At 39.9% G+C, this 17,298-nt stretch overlaps 1 protein-coding gene across 3 annotated transcripts in view; it reads right to left on the reverse strand.

The window, feature by feature from the left end:
• Positions 1–374: 374 nt before the first annotated feature.
• The window catches only part of RBBP6 (RB binding protein 6, ubiquitin ligase), a 42,798-nt gene continuing 25,874 nt past the window's right edge, over positions 375–17,298 (reverse strand). For 2 of the 3 annotated variants that reach the window (XM_048868404.2, XM_075133360.1), the window contains 10 exons: positions 17,066–17,238; positions 15,526–15,629; positions 14,664–14,968; positions 11,749–11,848; positions 11,589–11,667; positions 11,447–11,504; positions 9,837–10,202; positions 9,381–9,482; positions 5,270–7,018; positions 375–3,293 (listed from right to left, as the gene is read on the reverse strand). In XM_048868404.2, coding sequence (XP_048724361.2) covers positions 1,715–3,293; positions 5,270–7,018; positions 9,381–9,482; positions 9,837–10,202; positions 11,447–11,504; positions 11,589–11,667; positions 11,749–11,848; positions 14,664–14,968; positions 15,526–15,629; positions 17,066–17,238 — 4,615 coding nt within the window. In that variant the 3' untranslated portion in view covers positions 375–1,714. The remainder of the gene's footprint in view (positions 3,294–5,269; positions 7,019–9,380; positions 9,483–9,836; positions 10,203–11,446; positions 11,505–11,588; positions 11,668–11,748; positions 11,849–14,663; positions 14,969–15,525; positions 15,630–17,065; positions 17,239–17,298) is intronic. The other variant, XM_075133361.1, reaches the window with a different exon arrangement.

The following is a 17,298-nucleotide window of genomic DNA, read 5'->3' on the forward strand; positions in this document are numbered from 1 at the left end:
ATGCAACAATTCTACTTCCTTATACATTTGCATAATTGTTTTGATTCTTCAAAGCAAAAATTTGACTGCCTTATCCCTAAAATCTGCTACTCCTTTGTACAGCAGAAGATTCCTTAAGTCCACCGTAAGAAAAATGCCTTACCATAAAAATGGGAAATTTGCTGCTGGAAAATGCAGTCCAAAATTCATCCTGATTTACTATTGTTTTAGCTAGCACAAGCACCTGAATGCTCATCTTTAAGCCAATGCTTACTGCACGAAGGCCCCCCTGTAAACAGGCTGGAACGAGTTTACTTTCTCTCCTGGTTGACTCGTCAAACTGCTGCCACCACAAACAATGCCACTTTTGAAGAAAATAGTCTCCACAAACAGGAAGCCCTGAAATGCCACTTTTAATTTAAATAGTTTCAAACAAAACTCAGTTTAGATCAAATCCCAGAGCCACTGAAGTCAAGGAGTTTTGCCACCAGCTTCAACTGGTTATCAGGATTTGGCTCTTAATTCACAGTGAAAATTACTTCTCACCATGTTAACTTTCCAACTGTTGAACAACACTGCTGTCACTTTAATAAAAGAAAGTGACGCTATAGGTCTTTACATTATCAAAATCATTACTTTTACACTTTTTCTGCATTTCCTCTCACCATTCAGAAATGTTTATATAAAAAACTTGCCTTTCTAATTGGCTTCTTCCTCTTGACAAACTTATTCACGAACCCCAAAATTCAATGGTAGCGATAAGTCACTTCCATGATGATATACAAGGAACTGTGTCATCACAGTATAAAACAGCCCATTATAAAGCAAAAGCTTCTATTCTGAAGACACAAATATCTTGGTGATCAGCAATGATACAAAAGGAAATACAGAATATAGGACATGTTTCCCAAAATACATTTGTAAACATTTGCCAGAGTGTGGCAATGGCTCTTTAACATAAATTGGAACAATGTTGACATGTGACAGCTTCATATATATGACATTTTTAAGAGTCAGTACCGGCTACGTAGAGTGGCTATTTATTCAGGTAATATACCTTTTTAAATATAAAAACATCTAGTTGGCATAACCTGGCACATAAAAAAAGCTTTTTTGCAACACCACCCTTATTAGCTCAGCTCAAAACTTTCCTCATGTTCTACTGTTTTTGTTTTTTTTAAAAAAAGGTTAGAACTGTTATGTTCAGTACATTTCGGCTGCCTAAAAGCTTTTATTTGTCATTTTTGTCTGCTGCTGTTCTTATCCATACCCTGTTTATGTTCAGCTACTATTGCAAATTCCATCACATTGAATAAAGTTTACTGAAAACTTTTTATTGTAATCAAAAAGTGACATAACAGGGCTGTAACGTATTCTGCAAATCATTCTGCTGATATTTCAGAACGGATATCAGCTTTTTCTGCCAGGCAATTAAAAAAAATTCAAATGTGAAAATTTTCACAGTACAGTAAACTCCACCCAAACTAATTAACGGTGGTTAAAAATAAGATGCCTTAGCAAAACCTTTCATGTTACATGGTCACAACTCACAATTCTGTACAAAATGTTCACTTTATAAAGCTCTGATGTAAAAATCAAATAATCAAGCAGCAGTATTTTAAGTGCAGCACAGGGTCTTTCATGTCATTATTTACAAAGCTTGAATTTGTTTACATTATAACAAAATTTAATACAGATGACTTAATAATTAAGTCAATTTTTCTTATCTGTCATTTTATACAGCGACAGATTTCACTTTTTGGTCATCTTTCTCTTTCTCCTTTTCTTTATCTTTGCTCTTCTTGGATTTTTTCTTCTTGTGTTTGTGTTTTTGGCTTTTCTCCAATTCAGATTCATTTCCAGTGTGTTTCTTATGTTTCTTGTGTTTTTTATGCTTCTTATGTTTCTTTTTGTCTTTTTTCTTTTTCTTTTTCTTGCTGTCCTGACTCTCTGCTGAGCTTGCGCTGCTGCTGTGGCTCCGAGTCTGACTTTCAGAAGGGCTCTGACTACGACTGCGGCTAACACTGGGACTACTTTGACTCTGGTTTCTACTTACGCCAGGTTGGCCAAGCGTTGCTTTAACTGCAGTCTCTTTCGTTTTATCCACTGCCTTTTCTTTCAGTTCTCTAGTATTTCTTCCTATAGAGTCTTCATCTTTTGTCGACACATTACTCTCGCTGTCACTTTCATTGTAGTCTGGTACAAATGCAGCCTCATCAGTTTCTCTAGTTAAGTCAGAAGAGAGTCGAGAGGAGTGGCTTAACGGAGGCTTAGGTTTGATGGTGCTCTTGTCACTTTGCCCAGTAGCATGTTCTCTCTCATTTTTTGCATCCGGTGATCCATGTTTGTAAGATGATTTATTGCCACTTGTGTCTCTGTCTTTATTGCTCTTTGTTTCCGTTATGTGTTTCTCTCTCTCTTTACCCGAACTTCTATCTAGAGATTTGTGTTCGTCAGATGAACGTTTGGACTCATATGCTGTTTTGTGATCATGCTGTCTTCTGTCCCTCTGAGGACTATAGCTGCTCCTTTTGGACTCTACGGTTCCCTTTTTGGACAATTCTGTACGTTCTTCTCTTGGTTTACTCTTCTGGCCTGATGCAGACTCTCTATTTCGAGAAGGGGAGTCTTTTCTCCTTGTTAACTCATTCTTTTCATCTCTACGCTTGAAACTAGAATGATCCCTGCTGCTATCATGGTCAGATTTTTTGTCCCTGTTAGGAGTAAAATCTCTAGTGGAAGAGCCACGCCCAATATCATGTTTATCTGAAGATCTGCTGTCTTTGGAAGATTGAGAAAGGTTTTTTAGGTTTCCTTGTTCAGTCCCACGTTCTGAGTGGCCTTTTTCTGGTTGAACACTGCTCTTCCTTCTCTCAGAAGTGTCCTTGTCTGACACAGAATGATCCCGCTCTTTGGTTTTCCCTTTTTCATTTGACACAGAACTTTTTGAACTTTTTGCTTCATGCTGGGAGCTTTCATAATTTGCTTCTTTTGCAGTTTTCTGTGTTTTTTCCAAAGGCTCATTTTCTTTTTCATTGTGTTTCACAGGGTTTGTGGGCTTAGCACTGACATTTTTTACAACACTAGCAGGTTTTCCTACATTTGAAGGTGTTTGTGTAGATTTAACGTCTTCCTCTTCAGACTCAAAGTCATCTTTATCCCACTTTGACTGAGGAACCTGAATCATAATAATGACATCTTCAGCAGGGGCTGTTATATCATTATTATACTCTTCCATTGTCTTAATGACCGTTCGTTTTGCGTCTGGCTTTTCTTCTGACTTTCTAACAGGGCTGCCTCCAGTAGAGCTAGTGCTATGGTGGAGGGGTGGGGGGGAAGGAGAAGTAAAATATATACATTAATAAAGACCTAAAATCCAGTTACAGCAGATTATTTTTGTTAATCAAAGTGATATACTCTATAAAGTGGTTTTTGTTTAATTTCACAATTTAAACTCTAAATCTTCAATATTCCTTCCAAACAAATTCATATTATAAAAGTGGGCAAGAGAGGATGATTCCACAGGGTAAGAATTACGAGCAATAAATTAATATAGCTTCTCCCTACTATGCATTTAATTAGTTTATGCACTAGATCATGAGATTGGGGAATCTCTTGTCTGTAATTCCTGTGTCCCCTAGTTCTACCAGTACTAGACAGATAAGATAGTCCTCTTCAACTTGCAGTTCAGCAACCAATGATACTCTAATTTTCATCTGTCCAGCTGACCCAGGCCACCTTTGTGTTAGGTTTTTTTCCAGATATCACATTTATTTTTAAAATGCATGTTACAGTAATCCAAATCTCCCATCCTGGATGAGTATTATCTTGTTTTTAGCAGTAGCCACACCTGATGGAACAAAGGACAGCGACATGTTCTTCCCAGCCCCCACAATAAATGAGGCATAGTACACACCGCCAATTGGGCAATACTATACATGAGTAGGTGATAGATGGGAAGCAGCCGCAGCATCAGGTGGTGTATCTCTGCACCCCCAACCTGGGTCCTGCGTGGAGTGGAACTTGTCTGAATTCAAGGATTTCGCTCAAAGCATCTGCTTGTTTTACACAAGTTTGATTTTTAATAGATTAGATTGTAGTTTAAGGGCTAGTCTATAGGAACAATTCGTTCACAGCAAATTGGGGTATGAATCTAGCCCCACACTAGCCTGCTGCAGACTAAGGCCTGGTCTACACGTGGAAATCAGGTCGGCATAACTACATTGCTCAGGGGTGTGAAAATCCATACCCCTGAGCAATGCAATTAAACTGACCTAATCTGGGTGTAGAACAGTGCGAGGTGAATGGGAGAATTCTCCCGCTGACCTAGCCACTGCCTCTTGGGGAGGCGGAGCACTTATCACAAAGGGAGAACCCTTCCCCGAAGTTCAGGTAACATCTTCACTGAAGCACTGCAGCTATGCGCCACTATAGCAGTTTGTGTTTAGACAAGCCCTAATTGTCCATGTGGACCCTGCTGATGTGCATTAACAGTTCATTAACGTGCTTTGATCTAGTTCCATTTCAAAGAGGACCAGATAAAAGTGCATTAAACTGTTAGTGTGCCTCAGCAGGGTCAGACCCCAGCTTGCTGTGAACTAAATGTTCTGGTAGTCAAGCCCCGACACTACAAGAGTTTGCACAGGTTGAACCTCTCTAATCCATCCGGTACCCTCGGGACCTGACTGGGGCCAAACCAGGTAATTTGCCGAACCACGGGAAGTTAATGCAGAGTGCCAGGCGTCTCCACTGGCATTCGAAGTAGGGGTGCAGGGGTGCTGCAGCACCCCCAGGCTTTGCGCCAAGTGTGGCCCCCCACCCGAGGGCCCAGCTGCCACCCAGGGTCCCTGTCACCGGCCCCCCACCCAGGGGCTCTGATGACAGCCCCAGGTCCCAGCTGCTGGCCCCAGGTCCCCACCCCCAGCTTGAACGCTGCAAATCAGCTGTTCGTGGCACTCCAGAAGCGCTAGGAGGGAGGAGGAGGAGATAAGCATGAGGCCGCCGCACGCAAGAGGCACTGGTGGAGGGCGGAGCCTGGCAACAGTGGATGCTCCGCACCCACTCATTTTTCCCCGTGGGTGCTCCAGCCTATGCCGGACCACAGATGTTGCCAGACCAGGGAGTGCCGGATTAGAGAAGTTCAACCTGTAGTATAACACTACCATTGCTTGATTGTGGTTCATATGCTCATTTTATTATCAATTTAGTTGTTCCTGTCACTAGACAACTCAAAGATTTTATTTTATGGAGAGCAGAAGAGAAAACGAACAAAGAGGAAATCAGAAGGTACCTGGTGTAATCTACAAGAGTTGAACTGGATCCATCAGCTGCTGTTACTTTTCTTCTCATTTTTCCTTTCACTTTTTCTTGTTTAACTTTGCTACTGGGTGGCTCAGGTTTCTCGGCAGGTTCTTTTGTAGGAGGTACATTTTCCCCACTTACAATCTTTTTGCCCGTTTCTCGGTTTAGTTTAATCTTTTTTGCTGGGGCAATCAGAGAAGCACCTTTGTCCTTTTCAGGGGATCTCTCTGCTCTTTCATCATCAGGCTCAGTTTTTCCCTTTGGTGATGGTTTCACTTCAGCAACTTCTGCTTTAGAGGTTTTTAATGAAGTGGTTTCATGTTCCTTTTCTACCTTTTCCTCTGCCTTTCTTTTTCTTTTTTCAGGTTTTGTATCAGTAGGTTTGCTTTTTTCCATCGGTTTTTTTGACTTCTCTTCCTTGCTTGATGGCTTTTCTGGCTTGGATTCTTTTGGATGCTCTTTCTTTGCTTTTTCGTCCTTGGCTGGTCTGGTTTCTGGATGCTCTTTTGTCACTTTTGGGTTAACTTTCCGTGGTGTGCCTAGCGCCTTCTCATCCTTTTGAGATGAAGTCGATTTAGTACTGTCTGTCTTTGGTAACTCCTCCTTTGCTTTTTTCACAGGAGGCTCAGTTCGAGGAGACTTTTCACGATCAGCCTCTGCTTTTTCTTGGGGTGCTTTAGATGGTTTTACTAAACTGTCTTTCTTGGTAGTGGCAGTTCCTTCTGTTTTCCGTTTTGTCTTGTCAACTTTTACTTTAGGTTTATCTTTCTCTTTTTTCTCCTTTTCAGATACTGGTTTAAAAGCAATAGAATCTGCTTCCATAGGCTCATCTCTGACAGGTGTAGCATCATCCCTACTTGGGAGCATGAACAGCGAGTCTGTTTTAATTTCGTCCCCCCCACCAGGCTCTCTGGGCTTTCGTGAGCCTTCCAACAACTCAGCATTGGGAAAGCCTTCACTCTCTTCCCCTTTCCTTCTCTTTCTATGCTTTTTATGTTTATTTCCTTTGCCATCTCCTGATGGATTTTCAGCTTCCTTTTCCTTTGATTTTGTAGGATCTTTAATGTTGTGGCCTTCTCGGCCTGAAGTCTTTTCTGGATAATTGCTACCTATATTGCGACTTCTATGGCTTTGTCCACTAGCAAAATCCTCTCTACGACCCCGAGCATATGGGGAATTCTCTCGCCTGGATCCTGGTGGACCAAATCGGTCTGGAGAAAAGTTCTCTCTAGTCACTGGAGGTCTAGGCTGAGCTCCAGCAGCATAGCCCTTGTAAAACTTTTCATACCACTCTCGATAGTTCCTTTCCCATTCTCTGTATCTTTCCTTTTCAAATGGATCCCTAAAATCCACAGATCTGCCATAGTATGCTTTCATGTCATATGGTGGAACTTCTCTATACCGGTTAAAATATTCTCTCTCCCCCTCTCCTTGAGGTACAGTCCGCTTAGTGGGGGATTGGCCTCTAAAAACTGGAGATCTTGATCGTGAATGGTATCTTCTATATGGGGGTGACCTTGATCTTGAACGATGATATCCATGGGACCTTGACCTAGAACGATAGTTACGACTCTTCCCCCTGCCTCTTCTAGGGTATGGAGGTGATCGTGAGTATGAACGAGAGTGTGAGCGACTAAAGGATCGAGAGTAGGAACGGGAGCGGGATGAACCTGATCTTGACTTAGAGTAGGTATATGAGCTTCTAGAGTAAGATGAAGCACTATATGGTGACTTGGACCTTAAAAACAAAAAACCAAAACAAAAACACTTTTAATGTAAAATAATCCCTTCACTCTGCTTTAAAAAATACCAAACCCATCCTCCCAAAAAAATGTTTTTCCATATTTTGTTACCAAAACCACAGTAGGCGAGTTAACACAGTCATAATGACACTGCAAACTTCTTACGAGTAATCTGTTGTGTAGAAGTGTCTCTGCATAACATGCAAAAGTTGCTCTTATGTTTCGGCTAGCGTAACAATTGGTGCAGGAAGACTACAAGCCCAGCGTCTAGCCCCATCACTCATTTCCATCATATTAACTACCAAGTTTGTTAATTGATTTAAGGTGGTGTATAGTGGCCTCTACTGGTATGTGTAAGCATAGACAAATATTTTGCTACTCGGCAAATCAGTCTGTACAGATCATTTATGTTGCAACAGGATGCTAAAAGGGCAAGTCTTAATGGCTGAAGTGCAGAACCAAGCATTAGAAGACCACGAATTACTTGAAGGCAAAGCTAAATCTTAACAAAATGCCAGCTCAGTCACAATTTAACTTTACTGCTGATTTGGTAATTTGCACAGTGTGCATAATATTCTATACTGCAACATGACACACAATATTATTTAACTAATGCTTTCAGTTAGGACTCCTCACTGGAGGTAAGTGCAATACATTGATAAAGCCTAAGAACAGTGACCTTGTTTCAAGTAAAAATCACATTTAAAAGCTTTTAGCTTTCAACTTGTAACTTTTGGTAATATTATAAACTATTCAGTATTACTACCAATACTGACAGGTTTCAGAGTAGCAGCCATGTTAGTCTGTATCCGCAAAAAGAAAAGGAGGACTTGTGGCACCTTAGAGCCTAACAAATTATTCCGACGAAGTGAGCTGTAGCTCACAAAAGCTTATGCTCAAATAAATTTGTTAGTCTCTAAGGTGCCACATGTCCTCCTTTTCTTACTACCAATACTGTGATTTGCATAGTATTACTGAAGAATTATTCAGACCAACGTTGCCGAACAGATCTGTACTGTTAGGGTGGGAAGCTTTTGAGGACTTTCAGGACCCTAAAGATATTTTCCTTGTAGAAACTTTTAAAAAAGATGCCTAATTTAACATGCCACTACACTTTTATCAGTTCCCTGTGAAGTAGCCCTTCAACCATAATTTAACAAAAATGTTTTCAAAAAATTAAATACAACAGCAAATTAACTTTTTCTCATTTCTGAAAAAAGCTTAATGAAGTAAAGTGAACTTAATGCTAGTGAAAGGCACCAGATACGCAGTCCTGGAAGTTAAACGCTTCCGAAATATCCATAGATTAGATGACACACAGGCAGAAGTAGTGGAGTCTTTTCACACATTGCATAGAAACACCTACAGAGTCACGTAGAGAATTCAGTAAGCACATCTACTCAGTTTTAGGCCTGTGATGAGATGGTCTACAAGGGTGTCACCGTAGGCATAGGGATCTCCCTCACGCAAACCAGACTAAGTCATAATTCCAGATGGGTCAAACTGCTGCAAGATTATAACAATTTCCAGTCAATTACAATCAGGACCAAATTTTGCCAATGATCTAACCAATGAACTTGTATCATATTGCTAATCCCTCTGAAGAAAGAGGGACGGAGTAGAACTCTTTTTAATTCTGCTAGATTAGTTGGCTCTGCATTACAGACTGTGACAGAGTTGGGCAAGATGGCTACAGGATAGTAATAGAAGGCAGATATATTAGCCCCAGGCTAAGTAGGTCCCTTTTCCCTGGGTAAGGTAACAGGGAAGGTTCCAGAACAATCAGGAACCTTCTGGAGACAATTAAGACAAACAGGCTGATTAGAACACCTGCAGCCAATCAAGAAGCTGCTAGAATCAATTAAGGCAGGCTAATCAGGGCACCTGGGTTTTAAAAAGGAGCTCACTTCAGTTTGTGGTGTGTGTGTGAGGAGCTGGGAGCAAGAGGCACGAGGAGCTGACAGTGAGAATGCGGACTGTTAGAGGACTGAGGTGTACAAGCATTATCAGACGCCACGAGGAAGGTCCTATGGTGAGGATAAAGAAGGTGTTGGGAGGAGGCCATGGGGAAATAGCCCAGGGAGTTGTAGCTGTCGCACAGCTGTTCCAGGAGGCACTCTAGACAGCTGCATTCCACAGGGCCCTGGGCTGGAACCCAGAGTAGAGGGCGGGCCCGGGTTCCCCCCAAATCCTCCCAACTCCTGTTCAGACACAGGAGGAGTCGACCTGGACTGTGGGTTCAAAAAACGGCCAAGCTGAGGGCTGCCTTGAAGCTCCAAGGCGAGCAAATCCGCCAATAAGCGCAAGACCCACCAAGGTAGAGGAGGAACTTTGTCACAAGACATGTAAAACAATTACCTGGAAAATGAGCGTCTACGTTCCTTTTGAATCTTCTTGTATTCCATCAATTCCTTAGCAAAATCATTTGTAAACTCATCAAGTTTGGACTTTTTCTTTTCTCTGTTAAAATAAAATTATGATAGTTTGAACATATAAACACACAATAAAAGACATCAAGAAACAAACATTAATATTAAAATATTTACACTGCACGCAAATAAAAAATGAACATCCTATATTTTTGAAAAAAACACTAATATTTCCTATATGAATTTCATGGCAAACTTTAGAATTACAGTTGTCTTGTTTTAGTTTTGTAGGTTTACCACCTTGTAATGCAAAGCACATTGGAAAATTTGCTTTATATGTCACTTTTGCTTATGACAGATGCACTTTAGTGTAATTGCTGTCCAATATGCTATTGAAATAGAATAATGAAAAATAATGCAACTTCATTCAGAGCCAAATACTTACTCCTCTTTAAGTCTCCGCTGCTCTCTGTAAAATTCCTCCCTAGATAAAGGAGGTGCTTGTGTCGTTGGGATGGTATTTGAATGAGCCGTTGGTACTGCTGTTGGTACCCAAGGTGTTGATATGTTTGCAGGAGCTGGGGGGTATCCCGGTGGGGGGACATTGTACCCAGCAGGTGGAGGCTGACCAGGTGGAAACTGAGGAGGAAACTGTGGTGGAGGTACCCCCGGTGGAAGAGGAAGTGCATGGGGAGGTGGAGGAAACAGGGGAGGAGGAGGCACAGTCACAAAGACAGGTGTTGATGCTGGTAATGTTGGGGCCTGAGTCCTTTGTGTACGTTCACTATGCGGGCGTCCTCGATTTGAACTTCTAAAGAAACCCAAAAACACGTGTCACTGTTTGTTACACTCTGCCCTTATTTTAAAAGAGGAAAGTGAAGGAAGCTGGTGTCCATCTGAGGGCATTTCCTGTCCTTGTCCTCAATTTAAGTCTCAAACTCCACCCTGCTTATATGTCTGCTCATTTCATCCTATACTCCTCTTGCTCCTGACTCTCCCCCTCCATATCCTCACTCCCAACTGCTCCCTCAATCTTCTTTCCTCACTCTTTGTTTTGCAATTTTGGAAAGATGCTCCCTATGCTTACAACAGTCTCCCATTTTGCGTGTACCAAATGCCCACCGCTCCTCTGCCAATCTTTGACACATTTAATACTTTGCACTTTGAGCACTTCTCATCTTCAACGCACTGCACAAATGTTAACTAATCTTCTCTTGAACTTCTTTAAACTTCTTTCTTAGCGTCTTCCTATGTTGTTGATCTCACGATGATGCATCTGCACTTTCTTGTGCCTGAACTGCTGTCCTGTCTACTGATTTTGAGAGTTTAATATATTTGTGGTATGGACCTTTTTCCTTTCCTTTTTTTTTTTTGAAGTGTTTTGTAAAGTGCTATGTATGCTTACAGCACAACAGTAATCAAATAAATGATTATACATCCCAGAAAGAAGGATCAGCTGGATGATGATATATAGGATTGAAAGGAATCAGCTTCACCATTTGAAAGCACTAAGTCAGAGAACCCAAAATTGCTGTCAGGTAAATGTTATGGGGGTTTTTTTATTTGCATAAATTTAATCATCTTAAACAATATTAACCAAATTCTTTAATGAACAGAACTTATAGCTGTGAAAGTGATTTCCAGCAGCTCCCAGTGGCGAAGCCAAGTCCTTCAGCCCTGTTCTGCAAACTGTCACAAGGGAACTTTTCTACCTGATTGTTTAAAATTATATTTGAGATTTTAAAATCTTTTTAATAGTTTATTCTTTGAAAGTGGGTTTATTTTTTCCAATATTTTGCAGATTACACTGACATTTTTCTTTAGGTAATCCTAAGAGAATCTAGTGTTCCAATTTGTTAAAACAAGTTCAGACTAAAGCATATAGAAATGGTGATTACCATTTGGCTTAGATTCACCACACCTGTCTACATATACTTAGATAACAGGTGGTTTACAATGAAATACGTTCAATAACCAAGTCACAGTTAAATTTAACAAATTAGCAAACTGATTAAAAGCACTAGAAAGTGAAATATTTTTTGCAAATATACTTACGGTTCCCAGCCTGGCCTATTGCCTGCAGAGCGAACCGTATTGGTTCTTATTGGCTGACCTATTGGGGGGGGGGAAAAAATTCTATTCAGTTTATCTGAAGAAATATTTCTATAAGAACAGGGCTAAAGTTGTGGTTACTCACCAGTAGTGGGTATTGACTGTCCTTGTGAAGTCAGCTGGCCTTGTAATGCTGGCTGTCTTAGTACAGGAACCTGATAGCCCTTAGGGATCAAGAGGGAAAAATCAGAAGAGCAGCTTTCTCAAAACATAAAACTCATTACATATGCTCAAGTAAAATTTACCTTCTCTTCCATCACAGTGCTAATCGATAGAGAGGAAGAAGTTTTAGAATGTTCGGAGGCCGGCACAATAGCAGCAGGAGGTATAACACTATCAGCATCGCTGGAAAAAAAACCAAAGGACATAAGATTTGTGACATATTCAAATATGGAGTTTTAAGTTATTAAAAGAAAAAGGACTGAGGTATATAAGAAAAAGCTGCACAATTTTTAATTATTGCAAAGAAGAAAATGTTGCATAAAAACAGATTTAGGACTGTAAAAAAGGTAAAGTACAACTTTACTGAATGAGAGGGTCAGAAGGGAACACAGGTTTCCAGAGTAGCCTCTATATTTTCACATGCAAGTTTTAGAATGTGTACATTTAAACTTTTACATACAGATCTCGGTTCCAGGGTATGTAAAATTTAGTACATACATACTTTCAAATAGAAATTTAGTGGCTGGGATGAGATAATTTTGAAATATGGCCCTCAGGTGTTTAATGATATAGGTATGCTATACTGTATTTGTATTGTATTGTATTCTTGTATTTTGCTATGAAAAGCAGCTGTGTGTAAGCTCAAAAGCTCGTCTCTCTCACCAATAGAAGATGGCCAAGTAAAAGTTATTACCTCACCCACCTTCTCTAATAGGTAGGCTGACACTTTGTTTGACAGAGGTACTGTCTTGTAGGTTCAAACCACAGAGCTGGAGATGTGAGCCTTCAACTACAGTTTATTTTTTTTAAAGCAGACTTTAAAATAATTTAATAGGAAGTTGTTCTGGACCTTAAATTTACATAGTGAAGAGTTACATTTACATAGCTGCTAAGTAATGCTCTCTGATTCACTATGCCTCAAACCTACATATTGACAGGTTTCAGAGGAACAGCCGTGTTAGTCTGTATTCGCAAAAAGAAAAGGAGTACTTAAAGAATAAATGGACACAAATCAGATGTCAAGAATTATAACATTCATAAACCAGTCGGAGAACACTTCAATCTCTCTGGTCACGCAATCACAGACATGAAGGTCGCTATCTTAAAACAAAAAAACTTCAAATCCAGACTCCAGCGAGAAACTGCTGAATTGGAATTCATTTGCAAATTGGATACTATTAATTTAGGCTTAAATAGAGACTGGGAGTGGCTAAGTCATTATGCAAGGTAGCCTGTTTCCTCTTGTTTTTTCCTACCCCCCCCCCCCAGATATTCTGGTTTAACTTGGATTTAAACTTGGAGAGTGGTCAGTTTAGATGAGCTATTACCAGCAGGAGAGTGAGTTTGTGTGTGTATGGGGGTGGGGGGGATGTGAGAAAACCTGGATCTATGCAGGAAATAGCCCGACTTGATTATGTAAAGAGTTGTCACTTTGGATGGGCTATCACCAGCAGGAGAGTGAATTTGTGTGGGGGGGTGGAGGGTGAGAAAACCTGGATTTGTGCTGGAAATGGCCCACCTGTTGATCACTTTAGATAAGCTATTACCAGCAGGACAGTGGGGTGGGAGGAGGTATTGTTTCATATTCTCTGTGTGTATATAAAGTCTGCTGCAGTTTCCACGGTATACATCTGATGAAGTGAGCTGTAGCTCACGAAAGCTCATGCTCAAATAAATTGGTTAGTCTCTAAGGTGCCACAAGTACTCCTTTTCTTTTTGCAAACCTACATATGTTACTGTTGCTTTGATTTATGTATTTCATTGCAGCTAGGTCAGACCCTGTATGATGTAGATGACAGAACTTGAACAGAAGGAGCGATATGAATGTAAATGATAAGTTTTACCTGTAGATGCATTTTTGTAGTTTAAGAAAATGCACCATGTCTCCTCAATAGTAAGAAAAGCAAACCTAAGGGTATGTCTACACTGGAAACTAGAAGCGCTCCCGCGGCGGTGCTTTGAAGTGCGAGTGTGGTTGCACACAAGCGCTGGGAGAGAGCTCTCCCAGCACTCCTGGTAATCCACCTCCATGAGGGGATTAGCTCCCAGCGCTCGGAGCTTGTCTACACTAGTGCTTTAAAGCGCTCAGACTTGCTGCGCTCAGGGGGGTGATTTTTTACACCAACAAGTTAGAGTGCTATAAAATGTCAGTGTAGACATTCTCTAACAGGAATCAAGAATGCTTTCCAATTGGAAGAGACTGATGTATCAAGTAACAAAATGGTAACTTTAGCTGCTGCTGTTCTCTGCTAAATTTAAAGAGTCTTCCCCCAGAAAAGACACTGGGAGAAGAATTCCTATAAGAAAGTAATCCTACACTGGGAGAGATTTAGTAGTGACCAAACAGTCACCAAGACAAGTGCTTCTGGGGAATTGGCTGTCTTGAGTGATGCATGTCACCAACGTATCACAAAACTGCATCTTTATTTAAAAGAATGGTGAGCATCTCCATAGGAGCAGACTAACGTAACTAATTCTTCTACAAAGAAACAGATACACATGAATTAAATAAGACTTGGTGTGCCGTACCTCAAATAGATAAGAAAAGTCTACGGAAACAAATGCTTGAGTACCATTCTCCCAGTACCTCATGGAGTCCCTACTAAAAGCATAAGGTCTCACAAGGTCATGAAGTGTTCATATGTTGGATATATATAATGTGTCAAAGAACACATCATTGATTTCAAGGAGGAGTGGCAGAGGAAAACTAAGTTTGTGAATTCCACCCTATCAGAATACAAGGTGAATGAAACTTGGCATCTGGATTACTCTCAAGACCTGTTAAATTACAGCAGGGAAAGTGAAAGACAATATGATAAATGAAATCCTCCAAGGCTGTACTTGGAGCTGGAAAGGAGAGGTTTGTCTGTCAACCATCACTAAAGCACATATAAACAGCTACCAGACAAGATAAAGCATTAGAAGTCAATGAAAGTGGAAAACCAGCATTAACATTTTTATTTCTTTTTCAGTTGTGTTAAACTACAAGTTTACTTACTGAAAAGGTCCTTCTGGTTTTTCAGAGTGAAGAGATATGGACATTGTTGCAGAGATATCAGCCGCAGGTGCAGTGGCAGAAGACTGATTTACTGGCAAAGTAGTTGTCACAGATGATTGACTAGGAGTCAGTGACGATGTTAGAGAAGGTGCAGAAGTGACTGGAATCATTAGAGGATCCTGTTGTCTGGAAACTGGAGGCCTTACTGCAGGTTGCAGGTTCCGCTGAACTGTCTGTCTTGGTGGTTGTATCTGCTTACGGAGCCTTTTTGTGTAGCCAGTTTCATTTTTGAAGTTGTTTACAGCCTAGAGGTAGAAAAATCACTGTTACATAAAAGTTACTAGTATGTATATTATGATCCCTATAAAAGACTTCCTTCACTAAGTGTTACGGTTGAACTATTCTCTCTAGTTTTCAGAGCTAACAACTGCACGGAGGTAAAAAAGGAAGTTCACTCTCTGCAGAGCTATTGTACGAGGCTGTCCTCAGATGGGAATAGCACTGCATCCGTTTGCACTTTCTTCATATTTTCAAGCTTCTCTTTGCAACAGAGAAAACTGGAAGCATGATTTCTTTTTGTGTAAACCAACATCAGAGCATCCTTTTGACAACATATATATTCAACAATGAAAACATGTCAATGTTTTTTGCTGAAATCTAGAAGTGAGCCAATTTTCTAATATCATAAATCAGGAAATTGCTCTGTATTTTTAAAGTGATCATTTCAAAATAAGCCATTAACAGACTTCTCAACCTGTCTTAATTATAGTGATGGCTCCATGAAGTAGAATTTTCCTGCCTCTTAGCTACTTACAAATAAGATGAGCTTTTCGTACATACATTATATGTAAAGTGAAGTTACCTGGCGTAAGAATTTGTTGGCAATTAAAGCATCAGGGGAAACATCTGTTTGATGACAAGTTGGGCAGGTATGTTCCTCTGATTCCAGTAGTGATGTTCTGATACCTGTGAACAAACAGAAGCACCTGAGCTAACAAATATTTGGGTCATACTTTACTCTCATATCCCTAAAAGAAAAGGAGTACTTGTGGCACCTTAGAGACTAACGAGTTTATCTGAGCATAAGCTTTCGTGAGCTACAGCTCACTTCATTGGATGCAGTGAGCTGTAGCTCACAGCTTATGCTCAAATAAATCTGTTAGACTCTAAGGTGCCACAAGTACTCCTTTTCTTTTTGCGAATACAGACTAACAAGGCTGCTACTCTGAAACCTCTCATATCCCTGTACACAACGAACAATGGGGTCTAGGGGAAACATGGACGGGGCGGAAAACATTTAAACAGGGACTTATTGAGAAGTTCTAGTATGTAGTATTATACTTTAAAACAAATTCTGTGACCACACACTCATAATTAACAGGTTTCAGAGTAGCAGCTGTGTTAGTCTGTATTCACAAAAAGAAAAGGAGTACTTGTGGCACCTTAGAGACTAACCAATTTATTTGAGCATAAGCTTTCACTTGCATCCGATGGAGAGCTGTAGCTCACGAAAGCTTATGCTCAAATAAATTGGTTAGTCTCTAAGGTGCCACTAGTACTCCTTTTCTTTTTTCATAATTAACAGTTATTTTTACAAAAAATATTTTTTGTAATCAACCTGTCATTTCTTTATCTGTTAGTAAAAGTAAGGATTTACAGAGTATAAAAAAAACCATTTCCATGGCTTTTTGAAAACTCCACCTTAAATAAAAAAGCACCACCTTGTTTGTACTTAAACATTGTTTAGTGTTTGCAAATCACAAAGTACAAGATAAAGTTAGTGCATGACAATCAGTCAGTGAAACTGATTTAACTAGTTTATTTTCATTGTCTAGTGGAGTGGGATACAATAAGTAATCAATCTCTAGATTAACGGGTAAATTTTATTTCTAAGAAAGCATTAGTAAATTAGGTTAAGATTATATTTTTAACTAACTGTCCTTTTAAAAGAGGAGTTTGAACAACAGTCTATCTTTCCTCTTGTTTGAGCCTCCAGTTAATTGCCGGTGTTGTATTTGGGATACTAACAATTTATATGGCAAATTGATGACAACTATTACCAAATCAAACAACAGAAACAAAGGAGAAGAAGAGCTTGAGAAAGCATTTATTCAAACTAGATGTCTTCAACATCAGGGACTATAAAAAATAATAATACAAGCATTCACTTCTTATGTTTTTCCATCCCTATGTAAAAAATTCCTCTAATCTGAGTTCCAGCTAAAATCATCTCTAGCATTCTTCCTTTACCCAAAGATTAAATGCAAGAATGTTCTGGTGAATAGATACCCCCGTTTCAGAATAAAGAGTAGCATAGCATTTTTTGTTAATTCAGATTCCTGTTCATTTTAGACGATCATTTGGCATCTGAGTTAACTATAATGTCAGACTATGGCACTTACATTCATCACAATAACTGTTTCCACAGCAGGGAATGACAACTGCATCATTCATTATATCTTTGCAGATTAGACATAACAATTCATCCGGAATAGGATCGTCCTCTTCTGAGGAGGAGGATGGTTCCTCTGGGAGGAAAGGGGGCTTTTCCTTCTTCCCTATAGCATAAGCCTCCCTGAAAGAAATAATTTAATTTAAGACTATCTGTTTAAAGAAAGGGCATAAAAATTTCAGA

The sequence above is a fragment of the Caretta caretta genome, chromosome 10, assembly GCF_965140235.1.
Source record: "Caretta caretta isolate rCarCar2 chromosome 10, rCarCar1.hap1, whole genome shotgun sequence".
Classification (NCBI taxonomy): Eukaryota; Metazoa; Chordata; order Testudines; family Cheloniidae; genus Caretta; species Caretta caretta.